Below are 22,679 nucleotides of genomic sequence, written 5' to 3' on the forward strand. Positions count from 1 at the left end.
TTGTTGTTGTTGTTGCAGCCTTGGCCTTTGTAAGCCGCATTGAGTCCTTTGGGAGATTTTGCGGGGTATAAATAAAGTTAATAATAATAATATCTGTTGTAGTTCAGCCAAAGGCTGAAGATGATAAGATTGTTCCATCCAAGTTTGTAAGGATTGGTGGACTTTGCAGTGTAGGAAATGAGGGTATTTTAGATCATGATTCTGCCTGGGAGAATGGGTCTGTGTCTGGTGAGAGAGAAATGGCTTCAGAGCAGAGCGGGGAGGGAGATGCTGGGGCATCAGAAGATAGGGAGAACCTTTCCCCTAGTCGCTCCTTGGCAAAGGAAGATACGGAGCTGGAAGGGAAAGATCGTTCCCCTGGGAACACACCTGAGGTCAGTAGGAGTTTGAGGCTTGATCTCTGAGAGGAGGGAGCCAGATTATGAGACTCAGTGAGAAATTGAAACAACAGAGTGAGAAATCCTTGAAGCATCAGAGCAGATGTCAAAGGCATGATTTCATGGGTCTGTGATCTTTAAATTAAAGAACTGTTTACTAAAGTGGTTAGAGCAGGCAACGTTGTGTTACCATGTACACCTTGGTCTTGTTTCACGTTCAAGTCTATGTTTAAGTTCCTTGGGAAAGTTTTGTGCTCATGTATTGTCGAAGGCTTTCATGGCTGGAATCACTGGGTTGTTGTAGGTTTTTCAGGCTATATGGCCATGTTCTAGAAGCATTCTCTCCTGACGTTTTGCCTGCACCTATGGCAGGCATCCTCAGAGGTTGTGAGACCTCAAACCTTTTAGGATGCCTGCCATAGATGCAGGCGAAACGTCTGGAGAGAATACTTCTACAACATGGCCATATAGCCCAAAAAACCTACAGCAACCCTTTTGTGCTCATGATCATGGATTCAAGTTTTGTAAGGAGATCCTGTGTTCCTGGTTATGGATTTATGCTTATGTTTTGACTCCAGTATTTCCATGTACCTTGTCACTTTTGAATGGACGTCTGATGTATGGACTATTGTCTTTTAATAGCATTTTTTTCCTATTGCTTTTGGGGACATTACTTTTTGTATTGCCTTTTACTTTTTTGCCTTTTTTATATTTGCTTTCTTCAATAAACTGTTTAATTAGTAATACTGAACTCTTGTGTGGTGCAAAGGTGATTCCAGGCCAGAGTGCAACAATATCTAAGAAACTAGAGCTGCTGCGGTCTATCCAATGGAATTACTGAATTCAAAGCCCCAAATTATCCGAGAAACAGGCATAAAAACCAAGTCTATATAATTAATGCTAGAAACTGAAAAAAATGAGATAAAATATCATTTTATTCTCAGGTATGATTTGGGATAAGATGGGCCACTGTATACCTTGAATTTCAATTTTAAAAGCCACAACATTGCCCCACATGAAAATGTTTACCAACTTCAGAGAACAGTTTGTCTACAGACAGCTGACAGTTCAATGCAGCTGTTTGACCAGAAGTCTGTCTCCATGAGACTTACAAGCAGACAGTGTGAACTCCCAATGAAGCTCTTTGGGGGAATTTCCACTCTCTTTGTGTGTTACCCACTCGCTAATGCCATTAAGTACTTCTGCAATGTCCTTTCTGCTAAATGCTGTAGTAACCTTAGTAACACAGAGTCTCAATACAAAAACACATTGTGGCCTGGTTAGTTTTTTATAGCAAGAATATGATGTTCTGGCCACATACACAGGGCATTCTAGGGATCTAAATGGTCCAAATTACATGTGATTCATCAAAACAGAGCTTTAAAGCAGTCCAATTCAAGGAAGGGCAACGGGGAACTCTAGTGGTCTTGGAATTGAGGTTTTCTTCCATGCTTTACAATGAATCAGACCACTCTTCAGACTCTTTTTGGAGAACATTTTAAGTCTGTTCTGTGATCTTATTGTTTCTTTGCTTCAGTGAGCAGAAAAGTCATAACCAATCAAGAAATTAATGAATTAAACACAACCATGTGTGCGTGAAAGTGTTTATAATATACAGTTGGGTCCTCCATACTCATAAAGTCAACCATCCATGGCTTCACAACATTCATCGCAAATGCGCTTGGTGGGGAAGAGGGACAGGGCCTTCTCGGCGGTGGCCCCCCGCCTGTAGAACTCGCTCCCCAGCGAAATTAGGTCAACTGCTTCCCTCCTTTCCTTTAGGAATAAGCTAAAGACGTGGTTATAGGACCAGGCATTCGGATAGCAGGCTGACAATAAAAATGATGACAATGTTATGGAAAACGGACTGTGGACTGGCTTCGGATTAAGTTGTTGATTGTAGAACTCAGACTATTTGTACTATTTTAAATTGTTGTTAATCTAATTTAATGTTTTACTTATTATGTAACTGTTGCTTTTATCAGTTGCATATATGGGGCATTGAATTATTGCCGGCTGTAAGCCGCCCTGAGTCCCCCTTCAGGGGTAGAAAAGAGTGGGGTAGTTGAAATAAATAAATAATATATAAATCTTCTTCTCACATAAATAAATCCCAAAAGCAAACCCAATTTTGCCATTTCATATAAGGAAGACCATAGGGAAGTCTATAATAGACTTTAGCATCCACACATTTTGTTATTCACAGGCATTCATGGAATTAAATCCCAGCAGATACCAAGAGCCAGCCACATCTTAACTACAGGGGTGGGAACCTCCATTCCACAGAACTAATCTAGCTGTGCAGGGTCTTTTCCGACCAGTTCACACATATCTGCAGGCTAGCTCTCTCCCTCTCTGTGGATCCCAATGAGTTGCTCTTTCTACTCTTCTCTTGAGGTTTATGTGCTATAAATTCATATGAAAACAGTGTGTATAATAGGAAAATAGAGCTAAGGGTGGGAAGAAAGAAAAGAGATATTCTTCACTTCACCTCCCGGATCCTCTTGATATGAATATAGTTGGAACGTCCCCAGTCCAGTTCATCCTGAAAGAGGAGAAAAAGTCTGTTTAGAAGCAATAAAATGTAGTTATTGTATTGTTGAAGGCTTCCATGGCTGGAATCACTGGGATGTTGCAGTTTTTTTCAGGCTATATGGCCATGTTCTAGAAGCATTCTCTCCTGATGTTTTGCCTGCATCTATGGCAGGCATCCTCAGAGGTTGTGAGGATGCCTGCCATAGATGCAGGTGAAACATCAGGAGAGAATGCTTCTAGAACATGGCCATATAGCCCGAAAAACCTACAACAGCCCAAATACAGTTATTGCAGGGTTGTTGTAGGTTTTTTCGGGCTATATGGCCATGTTCTAGAGGCATTCTCACCTGACGTTTCACCTGCATCTATGGCAAGCATCCTCAGAGGTAGTGAGGTCTGTTGGAACTAGGAAAAAGGGTTTATATACCTGTGGAAAAATCAGGGTGGGACAAAGGACTCTTGTCTGCTGGAGCTAGGTGTGAATGTTTCAACTGACCACCTTGATTAGCATTTGATAGCCTGGCAGTGCCTGGAGCAATCTTTTGTTGAGAGGTGATTAGATGTCCCTGCTTGTTTTCCCTCTGCTGTTTTAATTTTAGAGTTTTTTAATTCTCAGGAGAGAATGCCTCTAGAACATGGCCATATAGCCATGACCATCGAGACCATCGCAGAGGTTGCGGAGGCCGAGCCACCGCCGGGCCGCCGCCGTCCCATCAGGCTGCTACTGCCGCCGCCAGGCCACAGTGGCCACCAGGCCACCCACGCGGCCGCCGCGGCTCTTTTACCATCGGGCCGCTGCTGAGCAGCGGCCGCCACTGCCGCGAGGCCGTTGCTGGGACCACCGCCACCCGCGGGAAGGGCCGAACAATTACCGGACCGCCATCGCTGCAGCTGGGGGTTGCCGCTGCCTTCACTATTGGGCTGCAGCCGCCGCCAGGCCGCGGCCGCCATTAGGCTACCGCTACCGCTGCGGCCGCCGCGGCCACTACTACCACCCGGCCTCTGCGGACATACATTGGACTTGGTTTTCTGCCAGGGATGGGAGCAGGGTGGCGGTGTGGAGGAGTTGTCCATCTCTCCGTTGCCATGGACCGACCACTTCCTGATCACATTTAGGCTCACTGCGCCCCCTAACCTCCGCAAAGGTGGAGGACCCATTAAGATGGTCCGCCCCAGGAGGCTTATGGGTCCGAACGGATTCCTGATGGCTCTTGGGAATTTTCCCGCCACCTCGGTAGGTGACCATGTCGAGGCCTTGGTCGCTCTCTGGAATGGGGAGATGACCAGGGCAATTGACAGGATCGCTCCGGAACGTCCCCTCTCAAGTAACCGAGCTAAACCAGCTCCTTGGTTCACTGAGGAGCTGGCAGCGATGAAGCGAAGGAAGAGGGAACTAGAGAGCGTGTGGCGCTCGGACCCAAGCGAGCCAAACCGAACACGGTTTGTGTCCTTTTTAAGGGCATATGCCGCGGCAATAAAAGCCGCAAAGAAAACTTTCTTTGCGGCCACTATTGCGTCTGCAAAAAACCGTCCGGCGGAGTTGTTTCGGATTGTCAGAGGTCTATTAACTCCCCCCACCTCAGGTGGGAGCCCTGACAACTCGGACACGCGCTGTGAAGCATTTGCTCGATTCTTTGCAGACAAAGTCGCTTTGATCCGTTCTGGGCTGGACGCCACATTAAATGCAGTCTCTGTGGATGTGACACAAGCACCTGCTTGTCCTATTTTGATGGATTCTTTTCAGTTTGTGAAACCCGAGGATGTGGACAAGATACTTGGAGGAATGAGGCCTACCACGTCCATCCTAGACCCCTGCCCATCCTGGCTTCTGAAAGAGGCCAGAGGGGGATTGGCTGAGTGGGTAACGGTGGTGGTTAATGCCTCCCTTCGGGAGGGCACGATTCCAGCGAGCCTAAAACAGGCTATTATAAAGCCGCTGTTGAAGAAACCATCACTGGACCCCACTAAATTTGACAACTTTCGGCCTGTTTCCAATCTTCCCTTCTTGGGCAAAGTCATGGAAAGCGTGGTGGCCTCACAACTCCAGGTATTCTTGAGAGACACGGATTATCTGGATCCGGCACAGTCTGGCTTCAGACCGGGACATGGTACCGAGACGGTCTTGGTCGCCTTAGTGGATGATCTCCGCCGGGAGCTAGACAGGGGGAGTGTGTCCCTGTTGGTGCTTCTGGACCTCTCAGCGGCCTTCGATACCGTCGACCACGGTATTCTTCTGGGACGCCTTGCAGAGATGGGCCTTGGGGGCATCGCTTTGCGGTGGCTCCGGTCATTTCTGGAGGGTCGTACCCAGAAGGTGTTATTGGGGGACTCCTGTTCAACGCCACAGCCTTTGACCTGTGGTGTTCCTCAGGGCTCCATACTGTCCCCCATGCTGTTCAACATCTACATGAAGCCGCTGGGTGAGATCATCCGGAGTTTCGGGGTGCGGTGTCACCTGTACGCAGATGACGTCCAACTCTGTCACTCCTTCCCACCTGCTACTAAGTAGGCTGTCGAAGTCCTGAACCGGTGCCTGGCCGCTGTGACGGTCTGGATGAGGGCGAACAAACTGAAATTAAATCCAGACAAGACAGAGGTACTCCTGGTCAGTCGCAAGGCCGAACAGGGTATAGGGTTACAGCCTGTGCTGGACGGGGTCGCACTCCCCTTGAAGGCGCAGGTTCGCAGCTTGGGTGTGACCCTGGACTCATCGCTGAGCCTGGATCCCCAGGTTTCAGCGGTGACCAGGGGAGCATTTGCACAGCTTCGGCTCGTGCGCCAGCTGCGCCCGTATCTTGGGAAGTCTGACTTGGCCACGGTGGTACACGCTTTGTTCACATCCCGCCTCGACTACTGCAACGCTCTCTACGTGGGGCTGCCCTTGAAGACGGCCCGGAAGCTCCAGCTAGTCCAGCGCGCGGCAGCCATGTTGTTAACCGGAGCGGGACGCAGGGAGCGCACAACGCCCTTGCTGTCCCAGCTCCACTGGCTGCCGATCAGCTACCGGGCCCAATTCAAGGTGCTGGTGCTAACCTTTAAAGCCCTAAACGGTTCTGGCCCAAAATACCTTGAGTACCGCATCTCGGCCTACGAGCCCACGAGGACCTTGAGATCATCCGGGGAGGCCCTTCTCTCGGTCCCGCCTGCCTCACAGGCACGCTTGGCGGGGACTAGAGAGCGGGCCTTCTCGGTGGTGGCCCCCCGGCTGTGGAACTCCCTCCCTGCTGAAATTAGGCAGGCGCCTTCCCTCATGGCCTTCCGCAGGGGCCTGAAAACCTGGCTCTTCGAAAAGGCCTTCAATTAAGTGCTATGTTTTGGATTGACCACCGGAATGGACTATGACCACGAGATTGATTATGACCCAAACAAGACGAAGCGGATTTTTAGTTTAATTAGCTGTGTGTTAGTAAAATGTGTGTTATGAGCCTGAGTTACTGTAACTGTCGTCTTTATGTTCTATGTTCTGTACACCGCCACGAGTCGCCTTCGGGCTGAGAGTGGCGGTCAACAAATGCAAATAATAAAATAAATAAAATAATAATAAATAGCCCGAAAAAACCTAAAACAATCCAGTGATTCCAGCCATGAAAGCCTTCGACAATACACAGTTATTGCAATTTCCCCCTTTTATCCTTTTGTCTTATACAAAATGCATATGGAATATTATAAAATGCTATGTTTCATAATTTAATATAATTAGATATATATATACACACACAAATATAAAAAATCAATAGCTTAATCAAAGGGAAAAAATGAAGTAGATCTCAGCATCAAAACTTTCATTATAGTCCACCGAACATTCATTACAGTCAAACCAAATCATCACTGGAACGGACCTTGGGGTGTCGAAGCTTTCCGTTTTTCCTGCTTTCCTGCCATTCCTAAAGTTAAAAAAGGAAAACTCTTTATAGACGTAAGGCGAAGGTAAACATAGCCTTAGGGCAGACATACTTCATAAACTCTGGAAGCCAGGAGAAGGGTCTTTCACCAAAACAGTACAAGACTACTACAATAAACAGTTGCCCATTATTTTCCCATTTAAAACTTGTCCGTGCTGTTCTTTATTGAGAACTTTAAAGGGTGCTTCCCAATAGCTGATAAAACAGTGAAAGATTAATAATAGTGTGCAGCACCGATGTTAAAGGATTGCACCAAAACAAATCATAGGAGAAATAAATACATCAAAGAATTAAAGGTAGAATAAATAAAAACCTCTTTACCTAGAAACTTTTAACTAGTTTTTAAGAGTTTTTAATAATTTTTCATACATGGCAGTAATTCTGGGCAGTGTTTACATCATCCTCTAATTACTGAAAGTCAACATTAATGTTTTTCTTGGTGCAACCAATGGTTATTATTAGCAGCTGGGAAATTGTGCTGCTCACTCAATCTTTCCTGGCATCCGTGCTTGTTCCAGGAAGACGTTTTTGTTTCATTTTCTGGAGAAAGATGATTACCTTAAAGGCATCAACAAGTGCGATGCAATCACTTCTGCTGTTCCCAGCAAAATGCATTTTATTCCTATGGGATTAAAAAAAATTGTTAACACCCTGATGCAAGATCACCTAACATGGGCAGCTCACGAAAACAATTTTTGTACCAAAAAAATGCATTCAATTTTTCACATGTTTTACACACAGGGCAGCTCACAGCAATTATAATTCAATGTATTGTGGAAGGTTTTCATGGCCAGAATCACTGGGGTGCTGTAAGTTTTTCGGGCTGTATGGTTATGTTCCAGAAGCATTCCCTCCTGATGTTTCACCTGCATCTATGGCAGGCATCCTCGGAGGTTGTGAAGTGTGACCTCACAGCCTCTGAGGATGCCTGGCACATATGTAGGCGAAACGTCAGGAGAGAATGCTTCTGGAACTAGCCATACATCCCAAAAAACTTACAGCAACCCAATTATAATTCAGTTTTAAAATACATTAGAAATACAGTGAGGTTCATATTTGCTGGGCTTCAAAGTGTCTAGCACAATTCTATGGTGGAAGTTGATGATGGAGTCACACTGGAGTATCTAGAAAGTCCTAGAGAGAATGCATTGATCAAATATATTGCTCAAATCCACAAATAATCAAATGGGCAAAAATGAAACCCCCAAATATGGAAGTTCAACTACAGATAGGTAATGCCAATACAAATGCTAAACAGTTTATCTCAGGCATGGGCAAACTTTGGCTCTCCAGGTGTTTTGGACCAACTCCCACAATTGCTAACAGCCTACCTGATACTCTCAAACAACCGGCAAAAATAAACAATATTTTTGAAATAAAAATGAAAATAAAATCAGCATTAATTGCCAAAATTTACCAAAATTGCACACTGCATTCACAAAGCTGATTTATCATACATTAAAATTGTTATATTGTTACATTTGCATTTATTTGTCTTAATTTGCTTTTAATTACTGTATTTCAATATTAATAACTAGCCAATACAGACTTGATGGTATGGTATAGTATAGGGCAGGGGTCCTCAAACTACGGCCCGAGGGCCAAATGCAGCCCTCCAAGGTCATTTACCCAGCCCTCACTCAGGGTCAACCTCAGTTTGAAACGACTTGAAAGCACACAACAACAACAACAATCCACAGCGAGGAAGGAGCAAGCTTGTTTTCTGCTTCCTTGGAGACTAGGACGCGGAACAATGGCTTCAAACTACAAGAAAGGAGATTCCATCTGAACATGAGGAAGAACTTCCTGACTGTGAGAGCTGTTCAGCAGTGGAACTCTCTGCCCCGGAGTGTGGTGGAGGCTCCTTCTTTGGAAGCTTTTAAACAGAGGCTGGATGGCCATCTGTCAGGGGTGATTTGAATGCAATATTCCTGCTTCTTGGCAGGGGGTTGGACTGGGTGGCCAGTTGGAGGTCTCTTCCAACTCTTTGATTCTATGATCCTATCTCATCAGCCAAAAGCAGGCCCACACTTCCCATTGAAATACTAATAAGCTTATATTTATGAAAATTGTTCTTCATTTTAATTATTGTATTGTTTTGAAGTGTTTTTTGCACTACAAATAAGGTATCTGCAGAGTGCATAGGAATTCATTCATTTTTTTTTCCAAATTATAATCCGGCCCTCCACCAGTTTGAGGGACTGTGACCTGGCCCTCTGTTTAAAAAGTTTGAGGACCCCTGGTATAGGATATAGCATTAATTAGGCCTGTTTTTAACAGTATCCCTCAAGCAACCAAAATCTACATTTATCCAGGTTCTACCCCTCTCCACTAAGAATCTCCAATGTATATGTATTATATAATTATGTGTTGCCCTTTTAATTTTAAATTTATATTGATGTTTATGTGTTTATGCAGCCCCTGAAGAAGGCCACTGAAATAAGCATCAAAACTCTTTTATCTTTTCCCAAAATAAAAACAGCCAATCTCTTGGCACTTGGAAACCCGTCTACCATTTTTCCCGTGACCTCATGACAATACCTGTAGCTGTCAAAATGCTGTCTGAAGGGGGCTGAAAAAAAGTTGTTCAAGGAGAGGGCTGCAGCTATAAAGGAAAGAGGAAAAGACATGTAATACTAACAAAACAAACAAAAACCAGTTCTGATTAGTCAGGAAAGTGGGATTTGGATTTAGTCAGGATAATGGGATTTGTTGCTTCTCTTACCAATTATAAGGCACTCATCCAGACACCCAAAGACATGCCCAAGAACAATAAGCTTGCCAAGATGCTGATCCACTGGTAAATCTGCCAACACTCTTCCTAGGAATGTCAGTTCACCGTCGTATGGGTTTTGCTCTTCAGAATGGACATCAACAGCAAGTGCTCCAATCTACATAGCAAAATGATTGATTGATTGATGGATTGATTTACTATATTTGTATCCCGCCTTTTCTCAATCTGGAGGGACTCAAGGTGGCCTTAACAACAGGCAGCAATTTGATGCCAAACATACATGTATCAATACATGATTACAATTAAAACTGAACAATTACAACATAAGTTATTAAAACATCAATTAAAATCACATCATCCAAAACGTAATCCAGGGCTGTTCCATTTATCAAGACATTAGCCGTCCCCTGTTTTGTGTGTGTATTTGTGTATATGTGTTAATATGTGTGTTTGCGTGTATATATATGTGTGTGTGATTTTGTGCATGCATTGTAATGATTTTTTTTGTTTTTTTGGCTTTTTAAGTCTCTTCTGCTGTGTTCTTCAGTGTTTTTATGAGTGATAGTCACTCATTGACCTGATAGGTGCATTGTGTCCAAATTTGGTGTCAATTCGTATAGTGGTTTTAGAGTTATGTTAATCCCACAACCTAACATTACATTTTTATTTATATAGATTAATTCATAGTCACTTAATTGCACTGCCCCACTTATTTGCCAAAAGCCCGGTCCCAAAGCCACGTCTTAAGTTTTTTTCCTGAAGGTCAGGAGAGAAGGAGCTGATCTAATTTCATTGGGGAGGGAGTTCCACAGATGAGGGGCCACCACTGAGAAGGCTGTCTCTCGTCCCCACCACTCGCAATTGTGGAAGTGGGACCAAGAGCACGGCCTCCCTGGACGACCTTAACCTCTGAGATGGTTCATAGAGGGAGATACTTTGGGACAGGTAAGCTGGGCCGGAACCGTTTAGGGCTTTAGAGGCTAAAACTAGTACTTTGAATTGTGCTTGGTAGCAGACTAGCAGCCAGTGCAGCTGGCGTAACAGGGGGGTTGTGTGCTCTCTGTATGCCACTATGGTGAGCAATCTGGCTGCTGTCCGTTAGACCAACTGAAGCTTCCAAAGTCTTCAAAGGCAACCCCACATAGAATGTGTTGCAGTAATCTATTCAGGATGTAACCAGAAAGTGGCTTCCCAAGGTACAACGCATCTCCTTCTACGTCCCGCCTCGGAGTTTAAGATCTTCTGGGGAGGCCCTGCTCTTGGCCCCACCTCTATCACAAGTGAGGTTGGTGGGGACGAGGAGCAGGGCCTTCTCGGTGGTGGCCCCTCACCTGTGGAATTCGCTCCCCGGGGAAATTAGGTCATCGACATCCCTCCTCTCTTTTAGAAGGAAATTACAAACATGGATTTGGGACCAGGCTTTCGGGTAATCTGGCAGATAGACAAAGGACAAGCGACGACTAGAATTGATGGATTTGACAATGTGGAATTGAATTTACGGACTCTCAGCTGGCAAAAGTTGAGCACTAGATTGGTTTAGGGATTGTGATGTATAATGGATTGTTTTTAATTGTTTTAATTACTGTTTATATATGTTTTATTTTTATCTTGTTGTTGTGCTGGCATCGAATTGTGCCTTTTGTAAGCCGCCCTGAGTCCCCCCTTGGGGGTTGAGAAGGGCAGGGTAGAAGTGCGAGAAATAAATAAATAAATAATAAATACAGGCGCAATTTATACATAAAGAAATAAAACCACCCGTGCCAATAGGAAAAGATGTGCAATCAGTCACAAAGCTTACAACTAAAACGACACAGTAAATTGGGGCATCTTGATTTATTTTTTAGAACTTGGCATACTGCAAAATCACTCCATTAATTGAGAGATATACAGATGTAATATATTACTGTACAACTTACTGGACAATGGCCAATTACGGGATGGATGGAACAGAGGCATCCCTGTCTGCTAAATGGCAGTGGCTGGTTCTTCTCCATAATCAGGCCCATCAATGCAGCCAATGGAAACAGATTGCTAGGGTTTGATTTCATTGGCTGCTCAGGTCAATCTAAGTGAAAGGTTTGCCCTCATTGCCACTTCGTTATCCATGGTCCTCATTGCAGGCCAGAGTATTGATATCACCCATCAATGGGTGAGCTGATAGAGTAGTATTGCTCTGTTCATGCAAATCATCCAAACCTAATTGCACTGAATATCACAGAAAATTACATTCTAATCCCCCTAACCCCCCTTTTGTAATGCTCTGCTTACAAAATCTGTGACCTACTAAAGTCAACCTCAAGCACTTATCTACTTGATCAAGTGGAAAAAAGGGATGGAATGGGACATTATGATGATGCCTTCTAGGAGCATCAGCCCATTTTTCTCCCATGTTTAATTCACTGATAACAACGTGAGGTATTGTCAAAAGCTTTCATGGCCAGAATCACTGGGTTGTTGTAGGTTTTTCGGGCTATATGGCCATGTTCTAGAAGCATTCTCTCCTGATGTTTTGCCTGCATCTATAGCAAGCATCCTCAGAGGTTGTGAGGTCCTAATGAGGACCACAGGATGGATAACAAAGGAAGTGACCTCACACCCTTTGAGGTGAAACGTCAGGAGAGAATGCTTCTAGAACATGGCCATATAGCCCGAAAAACCTACAACAACTCAATGTGAGGTATGTTGGGTGCATTCATAACTGATTTTTTTCTTGGTCTCGCCTCACCCCCCCCCCCCCCCCCAAATTTTCCTCTTAAAGAAGTAGTTGAGCTGCTCAAGTGAGAATACAAAACATTTGGCTTGATACATGTCTAAATTAGTTATTTTAGATGATAGTCAAATAAAAAAAAAACACCCACCTCCTTAAGTCTTAGAATAGTCTGCTCAATATCACATATACTGGGAGGAGACAGAGCTGTTGCTAATAAAGCCCTGGGTTCTCCCATGTTAAGCAGCTTCACTTTTAATACAGTAGTTTCCAATGGACATCGCTGAAAGAGAAATAACAAATGATGCCTTTTATTAACATCTAGAAAAAATTGCTTGCGCTTACTCTCTAGACCAAACTAAACAAAGGAGAACAAGAACATTGCAATTATAATTTTTAGAGGTCATCTTTGCAGTCTCACATATTGGTTTGCAACCTTCTAAAACCTGCTCTGGCTTGAAACGTTTTGGGAAGTCTGGCTTCTCAAAGCTCAAGGTGTGCAACACAGTTCCCTCACTCCTGTTCAGTGGCTAATAGACAGCTACAGGATCTGCACAAAAATGCATCAGACCAAGATCAACAAGAAAATGATCCTTGTGGGAGACAGTCGATTCCATTTTCCTCAGAGAAGAAGTGAAAACAAATATTCTGAAAGTCCTGCAAGCAGGAGCGGAGAGAGTTCTACTTTCCTCCATTTTTGTCATACAAATTGCACATCCCAAGAGGCTATTTATCTATTTATTTATTTATGACATTTATATGCCGCCCTTCTCACCCCAAAGGGGACTCAGAGCGGCTTACAAGGTATATAGACATACAATATGCTATATTATTAGCATAGTACATTGTATGTCGAAGGCTTTCATGGCCGGAATTACTGGGTTGTTGTAGGTTTTTCGGGCTGTATGGCCATGTTCTAGAAGCATTCTCTCCTGACGTGACTTCATAGCCTCTGAGGATGCCTGCCACAGATGCAGGTGAAACGTCAGGAGGGAATGCTTCTAGAACATGGCCAAAAAGCCCAAAAAACCTACAACAACCCAGACTCCATCTGTTGGGGGACAACAGTTCTAGGTAAGGTAAAAGGAAAGGTTTCCCCTGAACCTGAAGTCTAGTCGTGTCCAACTCTGGGGGGTAGTGTTCATCTCCATTTCTAAGCCAAAGAGCCAGCGTTGTCCTTAGATGCTGCCAAGATCATGCAGCTGGCATGACTGCATGGAGCGCCGTTACCTTCCCACTGGAGCGGTACCTATTGATTTACTCACATACAAATTGCTAGGTTGGCAGAAGCTGGAACAAACACCAGGAGCTCACCCTGTTCCCTGGATTCAAACCACCGAGCTTTCAGTCAGAAGGTCCAGCAGCTCAGAAGTTTAACCCGCTGCACTACCAGGATTCAAACCACCAACCTTTCAGTCAGAAGGTCCAGCAGCTCAGCAGTTTAACCCGCTGCACTACCAGGGGCTCCATAGTTCTAGGTAAGCATTTAGAAATACTGTACCGGAGAGCTAAAAGCAGGGCAGACATGATGGAACCATCTCTAATGTTTCCATCAGTGTCTAATTCTCTCTAATTCCACTTTCAACTTTAAAGATATATACACCATGGGAGCAATGCTTACCATCATCTCAGGAACACTGGTCTCAGGGATGCACCGGGTCCAAAAGTCTTTACGTACCAGCCTGTAGCAGTATCCCTTAGAAACACGGCCAGCTCGGCCTATGAGTAAAAAGGGAAAGAGTGGGAAGGATAAAGAAGCCATGGACTGCTATACATTTAAATATAAAGCTATTTATAAAGCTTATTTATTTATTTACTTATAAAGCTATTGTCCTCCCAACCCTGCTATATGCTTGCAAGACGTGAACAGTCTACAGACGTCACATGCAACTCCTAGAACGATTCCATCAGCGCTGACTCCGAAAAATCCTGCAAATCTCTTGAGAAGACAAGCCGACAAATGTCAGCGTCCTGGAAGAAGCAAAGGCCACCAGCACTGAAGCGATGGTCCTCCGCCATCAACTCCCCTGGACAGGCCATGTTGTCTGGATGCCCGACCACCGTCTCCCAAAGCAGTTGCTCTACTCCGAACTCAAGAATGGAATGTTGGAGGACAGGAAAAGAGATTTAAAGACGGGCTCAAAGCCAACCTTTAAAACTCTGGCATAGACAGTGAGAACTGGGAAGCCCTGGCCCTTGAGCGCTCCAGTTGGAGGTCAGCTGCCAGGATACTACACTTGGGGGACCATCATCCTCGGACTACGAGGGATCGCCTAAGTAAGCAAGTAGGTATACATTTAAATAATAAACAAATGAGGATTGACCATTTCAGTATTTGGAGTGCTTCTGTCACCCAACAGTCACTTTCTTTTTCCTTTCCTTACAACTACTATTAATACTCAAGGATTAGAAGCTCCTGGAAGGTAGAAGAGAAGAGACAATGGTGGCATTTGCTGTGGACATCCTGAGCACCACATCCCTCCTGTTCAAGTAAACAACTTGATTACACATGAGTAAGACAGTAGGCATATGTAAAGGTGTTTCATGCATTAGGAATAGCTAAGTGAGCTGGTCTTCTATGCCATGAGGCCACCTTACCTTTCCTCTGATTACAGCTGCTTTTAGAAGCCCAGCATAGCCTCAAGCTCTGATAGTTGGTGTCTTCATCACAAACCAGAGTTCTAGCCAAGCAGAAGTCAATGACTGCAGAGTAAATGAGAAAAGAGGAAAGTACAAGGAATATGCTTTGGTGAAACAGTCCAAAACATGTGTTGGTTCTATATAAATGAAACACATAAAAAGGGAGAAAGGTGAATAACAAAAGAACAGCAGAAATGACAAACACATATTTGTCTGTGTATGAGTGTGATCCAATGTTTGGAGTGTTGTACTTGGACTCTGGAGAACATGGTCCAAATTCCCATTTAGCCATGAGAAGTCACACTCTTTTAGCCTCAGAGAAGGGCCAAGGCCAAATAAATAAATAAATTTTGCCAAGATAAGCCTTGATGGTCACTGAAAGTCAGGAGCAACTTAAAGGAACACATCAATATATATGTACAAAAGTAAGTCTGGTGGAGTAATTTGAGTGCTGGAATAGGGCTTCACAGTCAACGATGGACCCACCGCCAAGACACTACACTTGGAAGGCTATCATACTCGGAGAATGGAGGATTGCCTAAGTAAGTAAAGTAAAGTAAGCATACATGTGTGTGAATATAGCATTTGCATATATATGCTATGTATATGTATACGTATATGTATATGGATATATATATATATTCCAAACCTTAAAATAAATTATTTTCAATTCTGTTTAACTGAGTGACCAAAAATTATGACATCTCTAACATTTTTAATTCACCCTTGAGAAATTCCTATATCAGGAGAAAGGCAGGACAGAAATAAAGTAATTAAATACAAACAAAAGAAGTTACTTTTCATACTATTTGTTTATTTATTTACAGTATTTATATTCTGCCCTTCTCACTCTGCAGGGGACTCAGGGTGGATTACAATGTACATATACACGGCAAACATTCACTGCCATAGACACAAAACATATACAGACAGACACACAGAGGCTATTTAACATTCCAGCTTTTGATGAGCCTGGCCACCAGGGGAGCTGTCGCTTCACCGTCCATTTGTGACACTGATTAAGTACTTCCTCATTCTTTGCATGCTTGCAGGAGATTTTTATGGCACCTTAAATTAGTTAAATTAGCCTCCCCGCATAGGTGGTACCCAAATTTCCTACTTGACAGATGCAACTGTCTTTCAGGCTGCAAAGGTCAACAGCAAGCTACACAAATTGGTCGGAATCTCACTCCGACCCGGGCTGGCTTTGAACTCATGACCTTTCGGTCAGCAGTGATCTTAATGCAGCTGACTCCCAGCTAGCTGTGCAACTCTTGCAATCTCCTCAGCATTATGGTTATAGGTTGGGGAATTCTGGGAGCTTTAATGCATCAACTAACTTTTCAGGCTTCAGTTTGGAAATCGGGGTTTCCCCCCACACTTCAAGTGACCAAAATGGTAGAATCCTGAAGAAGCCAAGTGAATCATCTTCTGGGAAAAGCAAAAGAGAAAGGAAGAAATGTGGTGGAGGGAGAAACCTTAGCATTCTACTCAAAAGTTCCATCGGAGTGGAATTCCCCTGATTCTCCACCCTGTAACACTCATATTCCCAGTGGAAACGTATTTGCACTGTCACATCACGACGTCTGTTGTTCCAAACCTCCACCCACACTATGGTGTGTCGCAACACAGGTTACAACGCAAGATGCTAGCTCAGAGATGCCAACTTTGCCCCGATGTGTGCTGGGTTACAATTCTGAAGCTTATTGAACCTCTAAGCTCCAATGTAACATTGGTTTAACCTGAATATTATAATAATAATAATAATAATAATAATAATAATAATAATAATGCTGGACCACTCTCACAACCACCATGTCAGACTACACAGAGAAGCCATTGAAATACACAAACATGTGGACAATTTCAACAGAAAGGATGAAACCATGAAAATGAACAAGATCTGGCTACCAGTATTAAAAAATTCTAAAATTGCAACAGCAAAAACAGCAAAGAGGAAACAGGCAGGGACATCTAATTACCTTTCAAGAAGAATTTGCTCCAGGCACAGTCACCCCATTGTATGCTAATCAAGGTGGTCAGTTGAAATATTCACACCTAGCCCAACTGACAAAAGTCCTTTGTCTCCCCTGGTCATTCCACAGATATATAAACCCCTTCCCAGTTCCAACAGACCTCACCTCTGAGGATGCTTGCCATAGATGCAGGCGAAACGTCAGGAGAAATGCCTCTAGAACATGGCCATATAGCCCGAAAAAACCCACAAGAACCTAATAATAATAATAATCATACCCCGCCACCATCTCCCCAAAGGGGACTCGGAGAGGCTTGCATGAGGCCAAGCCCAGCAATACATTACAGCAACATAAAATATAAACAACAAAATAACATCACAATAAAATGAATAGACCAATGAAGTAAAATAAACAGTACAAAATAACATAATGGGCGGGCCAAATGCATGACATAAAATAATAAAACTCTGGATGAGATAACAATGAAAAAGGTATATTTGTGCGGGAGGAGCTCCTAGGGATTGAACAGTGGAAGTAGACTTTCAATAAGGTGGGGAAAGTGCAATACGAGGAAAACAGTATAGGTGACACAACAGGACTGGAATATATGGTCACTCTCCAAAGGCACATCAGAAAAGAGTATACTTTTTATGGACATAGTTACCATCCAGAAGTTTAAAATTAAAGAAGTCACTTCTTAACACATGCTTATGATACTTGACCTTTCTACATATAGTTACGTATTTTCTCCCTCCCACTCTAGGAAGAACTTATTAAAAGGTATGGGTCGTATGCCAAAGTATTTTCAGCACCCACAGAAAAACACTCGCAGAAAACTAAACAAGTATTATAAGAGAATGCTTTGGACTTTTGTTTCTCTCCACAGGATGGTAGACGAGGAAAAGAAGTGTGCCAAGTCTGAACAGCAATGAAGAAGAAGGAAAGTCATCACCAATGCAGGAATAAACTGACTGGACAGGAGACCTCTCAAACTAAAAGGTTTTTCCATGACATGAGCCCAATTACATAAACTCCAGATGTGCTTGGTGACAACAATCTCTATCCCCACCTAGTGGTTGCAGTGACAGCAGTTGTAATCTGCCCAACACATCCGTAGGAAGCTAGGCATTCTGGGACTTATTTTGCACAAAACTGCTGGAAAATGCAGGTATAAAACTGCCACGATCAAAGGTTGCATTAGATCACAAAGTAAATCCAAAACTGCCAACATTTTCAGCAAATCTGGATCCTTCCCATGAGAGTTTCTGAATACTGCACACATTTTCTTCAAACATTACATTAATATTTTAAAATATTTTAATATTCTTTCTATGCTTGGGTTAAAGGGAAGACAGAACATTGTTGTTCATTCGTTCACTCGTTTCCGACTCTTCGTGACCTCATGGACCAGCCCATGCCAGAGCTCCCTGTCGGCTGTCACCTCCCCCAGCTCCTTCAAGGTCAATCCAGTCACTTCAAGGATGCCATCCATCCATCTTGCCCTTGGTCGGTCTCTCTTCCTTTTTCCTTCCATTTTCCCCAGCATAATTGTCTTCTCTAGGCTTTCCTGTCTCCTCATGATGTGGCCAAAGTACTTCAACTTTGTCTCTACTATACTTCCCTCCAATGAGCAGTCGGGTTTTATTTCCTGAAGTATGGACTGGTTGGATCTTCTCGGTCCAGCACCACAGAACATATATGGGTTATTTATTTATTTATTTACCCTATTTATAACCTGTCTTTCTCAACCCCGCAGGGGACGCAAGGTGGTTTATTTATTTATTTACTACTACTACTACTACTATTTTGGTGTCAGGAGCAACTTGAGAAACTGCAAGTTGCTTCTGGTGTGAGAGAATTGGCTGTCTGGAAGGACGTTGCCCAAGGGACATCTGGATGTTTTGATGTTTTACCATCCTTGTGGGACGCTTCTCTCATATCCCCGCATGGGGAGCTGGAGCTGACAGAAGGAGCTCATTGCGCTCTCCTCGGATTTGAACTGGCAACCTTCAGGTCCGCAACCCAATCTTCAAGTCAGCAGTCATGCTGTTACAAGGGTTTAATCCATTGCACCACTGGGGGCCTTGTGGTTTACATATATAGGCAACAATTTGATGCCATGTAAACATGCATACATAATAAACATATATATTAAAACATCCATTAAAAACATATCCAACCTCAAAATAGTTATTATAATTACGTTATCCCCAGGGCTGCCCATTTGAAGATTGATTGGATCTAACCTATCCCTCCTAAACAATGTGCCGGATTTTCTATTTGTTGTTTTTGTTGTGCGCATTGTGACACGCTGAGTATTGGTTACCCAAAATACTCCATTTTTAAAAGATTTTTGAACTCTTCCATATATATATATAATGAGGTATCTTGGAGTTGAAACTCAAGTCTAAACTCAAAATCCATTTCTGTTTCATATAACCTTATAGACGTAGTCTGAAGGCAATTTAATGCACAATGTTTTAATCAAATTGTGCACGAAACAAGATTTGTGTACAATGAACAATCAGAAAGTAAAGAGGTCGTTATCTCAGCCACCCATGTGGACAAATACGGGTTTTGGAGTATTTTGGATTTCCAGACAAAGGGTGCTGAACAAGTAGTGTTTAAATCTCTTTTTAACTTTTGTATTTCAGGAATTCATAACTATTTTTAAAAGCCTACTTGAGTTACAAACAGGGAGAAAAGAGGGGATACAAATAAAGGAGTGGAGATTTATTTGAGATGTCATAAATCTTTTTGCTATTATGACTACAAAAACAAACACAGCTACCCTACGGGAAATGGATGAAAACATGTAATACAATTAAATATCTGTATCAGCTGTAACCGGCTGTTAGGAATTCTGGGAGTTTAAGTCCAAAATACCTGAAAGGCCAAAGTTTGCCCATGCCTGCACTAAACCTCACTGTTAGGTTTTTTAAAGACCGGCTGGAGCATAAGGAGAAGCTTTTGCAGAAGGAGATATTTCTGACTTAAGTGAAAAGCCCGCCTCGTTTCTGCTAAGCAGCTGCGAATGACACAAGCATCTCTCTTCTTATCTCATGGCTGCTACTACCAGAGGTCATGAGAACATTGTGAATTATAGCCCCAAGCCACTGTCAGCGCAAAGGTCAAACCGATACACTGAACCAGCAAGCGGCAGAACCAAGGAAGCGCCGGTGATGAGATGCAAAAACAGGCTTCCTTCTCTTCTGGCAGAGACACGGCGCTCCCGCTGCACAGTGGCTGCCAGCACCAACCTAAAGGTCTTCCATCTCTCGTTTTTGTGTCACTTTGCATAATTGTTTGGATGTGTCCTGCCCCCGATGCTCACACTTCAAAGTTCAAGCCACATTTCCTCTACATCATTATTACAGTGGCTTATGGCCATTAACTAGAAGAGGTGTCTAGAAGGGGTGTCTGTGCCCTACACCACTGGAGAAATTACACTGCTTAGCTGGTATTGCACCACCTGACATCCGCCAGGAAGTAGCAGCCAATAGTGAAAGGACCAAGGCAGAGACATCTCCAGCTCATCCCCTGTTTGGGTATCAGCCAGCACGTCAACGACTTAAATCAAGAAATAGTTTTCTAAGATCTACAGAGACACTTGCTGGAACACCTCAGCAAGCGAGAGTCCAAAAGTGGCAGGCTCAAACCCAGAACCTCAATCAATGGCTGATACCAAATGAGAGACTCCCCCCTGGGCACACACAAAACTGGGCGACTTAGAAGGTGCTGAACAGTCTGCACTCTGGCACCACAAGATGCAAAGCCAACCTGAAGAAATGGGGCCACAAAGTGGAATCCATGACATGCAAGTGTGAAGAAGAGCAAACCACTGACCACCTGCTGCAATGCAACCTGAGTCCTGCCACATGCACAATGGAGGGCCTTCTTGCAGCAACACCAAAGGCACTCCAAGTGGCCAGCTACTGGTCAAAGGACATTTAATCGACGACCAAGCTTGCAAACTTTGTATTTTGTCTGTTTGTTTGTTTGTTAAAAAATGCAACGCAACTGTTCGGTCTGCTCCTGACACGATAAATAAATAAATAAATAAATAAATACTAGAAGAGGTGGCTTTGGAAACCAAAATAAATGCTCAACAATTCTTGCACTATTGGAACAAATTGCCTTTTAAGTGTAAAAAAAATGGCCACCAACAACAACAACAACAAAAAAGGTCACTGCCAAAGTATAGGCCATCCCATCCCCTTATGGTACCCGACTGCGAGGGGCAAAAATAACCCCATTCCGCTTAAGGCAGTGGGTCCCAACCTCTGTCTGTAGATCACTAGTGGTCCACAATGACTAAAATATGGTCCACAGCCTCACCGTTACTGCACCGTTACGAGAGCAACTGGTCTCACAAAACCCTCTTATAGTGCCAAGGCTTATTTAAAATGGTTTTCTGTGGGCAAGTAGATGGCGACCATTGGATGGGATATGTTCTATATCAGAAACTAGAACTGCTGTGGTCTATCCAATACAATTTTCCGAATCAGCACCCCAAATAACCAAAACAAATCTAAAGTATGTTCTGTATCAGAAATTAGAGCTGATGTGGTCTATTCAATGCAATTTTCTGTATAAGCACCCCAAGTAACCAGACCAAATTTAAAGTTGACCAAAAACCGATTTGTAACCCTTTTGGGACTAGTATTGGAGAGTGGTCCCTGGCCAAAGCAGTCCCTGTAGGAACCACTGGCTTAAGGCATGCTTTTCTTCTTTACCAAGAGGGAGCAAGCTTGTTTTCTGCTTCCCTGGAGACTAGGACGCGAAACAATGGCTTCAAACTACAAGAAAGGAGATTCCATCTGAACATGAGGAAGAACTTCCTGACTGTGAGAGCCGTTCAGCAGTGGAACTCTCTGCCCTGGAGTGTGGTGGAGGCTCCTTCTTTGGAAGCTTTTAAACAGAGGCTGGATGGCCATCTGTCAGGGGTGATGTCAAGAGACTTCTCCAGCTCATCCCTTGTTTGGGTATCAGCCAGCACGTCAACGACTTAAATCAACAAATAGTTTTCTTAGATCTACAGAGACACTCGCTGGAACACCCCAGCAAGTGAGAGTCCAAAAGTGGCAGGCTCAAACCCAGCACCTCAATCCGTGGGTGATACCAGATGAGAGACTCCCCCCTGGGCACACAGAAGACTGGGAGGCTTGGAAGGCACTGAAGACACTGCGTTCTGGCACCACGAGATGCAGAGCCAACCTTCAGAAATGGGGCTACAAAGTGGAATCCTCGACATGCGAGTGTGGAGAAGAGCAAACCACTGACCACCTGCTGCAATGCAACCTGAGCCCTGCCACATGCATGATGGAGGACCTTCTTGCGGCAACACGAGGCACTCCAAGTGGCCAGATACTGGTCAAAGGACATTTAATCAGCTACCAAGTTTGCAAAATTTGTTTTTTTAATCTGTTTCTTTGTTTTGTTCTGTTTGAAATGTAATACAATGTTCTGGTTGCGGATGACACGATAAATAAATAGGGGCGATTTGAATCTTGGCAGGGGGTTGGACTGGATGGCCCATGAGGTCTCTTCCAACTCTTTGATTCTATGATTCTATGATTCTATGATTCTATTTTAAGTGTGATTTTAAAAATTAACATTTCACCTGCATCTATGGCAGGCATCCTCAGAGGTTGTGAAGCCTTCAATAATACAGTATCAGAAATGTTCCTCAAAGCAAGTCAATGCAAAAGTCTGTTTGCTTTTTAAATCCCAGTATATGAAAACTAACACTGATATAAATGAAAGGAAACTAGTAACCCAAGTGTACATAGAAATGAAATAAATACC

The 22,679-nt window shown here is 43.6% G+C and overlaps 1 protein-coding gene across 1 annotated transcript in view; it reads right to left on the reverse strand.

Moving 5' to 3' along the window:
- The window catches only part of TDRD9 (tudor domain containing 9), a 144,793-nt gene that overhangs the window by 35,463 nt on the left and 86,651 nt on the right, over positions 1 to 22,679 (reverse strand). Inside the window, exons 13-20 of the mRNA XM_067463023.1 lie at positions 14,854 to 14,958; positions 13,877 to 13,974; positions 12,407 to 12,538; positions 9,540 to 9,705; positions 9,356 to 9,419; positions 7,373 to 7,436; positions 6,752 to 6,796; positions 2,869 to 2,922 (exon numbers count right to left, since the gene is read on the reverse strand). Of these exons, the coding sequence (XP_067319124.1) occupies positions 2,869 to 2,922; positions 6,752 to 6,796; positions 7,373 to 7,436; positions 9,356 to 9,419; positions 9,540 to 9,705; positions 12,407 to 12,538; positions 13,877 to 13,974; positions 14,854 to 14,958 (728 nt within the window). The remainder of the gene's footprint in view (positions 1 to 2,868; positions 2,923 to 6,751; positions 6,797 to 7,372; positions 7,437 to 9,355; positions 9,420 to 9,539; positions 9,706 to 12,406; positions 12,539 to 13,876; positions 13,975 to 14,853; positions 14,959 to 22,679) is intronic.

This window comes from Anolis sagrei, chromosome 1 (genome assembly GCF_037176765.1).
Source record: "Anolis sagrei isolate rAnoSag1 chromosome 1, rAnoSag1.mat, whole genome shotgun sequence".
NCBI classification, from domain to species: domain Eukaryota; kingdom Metazoa; phylum Chordata; class Lepidosauria; order Squamata; family Dactyloidae; genus Anolis; species Anolis sagrei.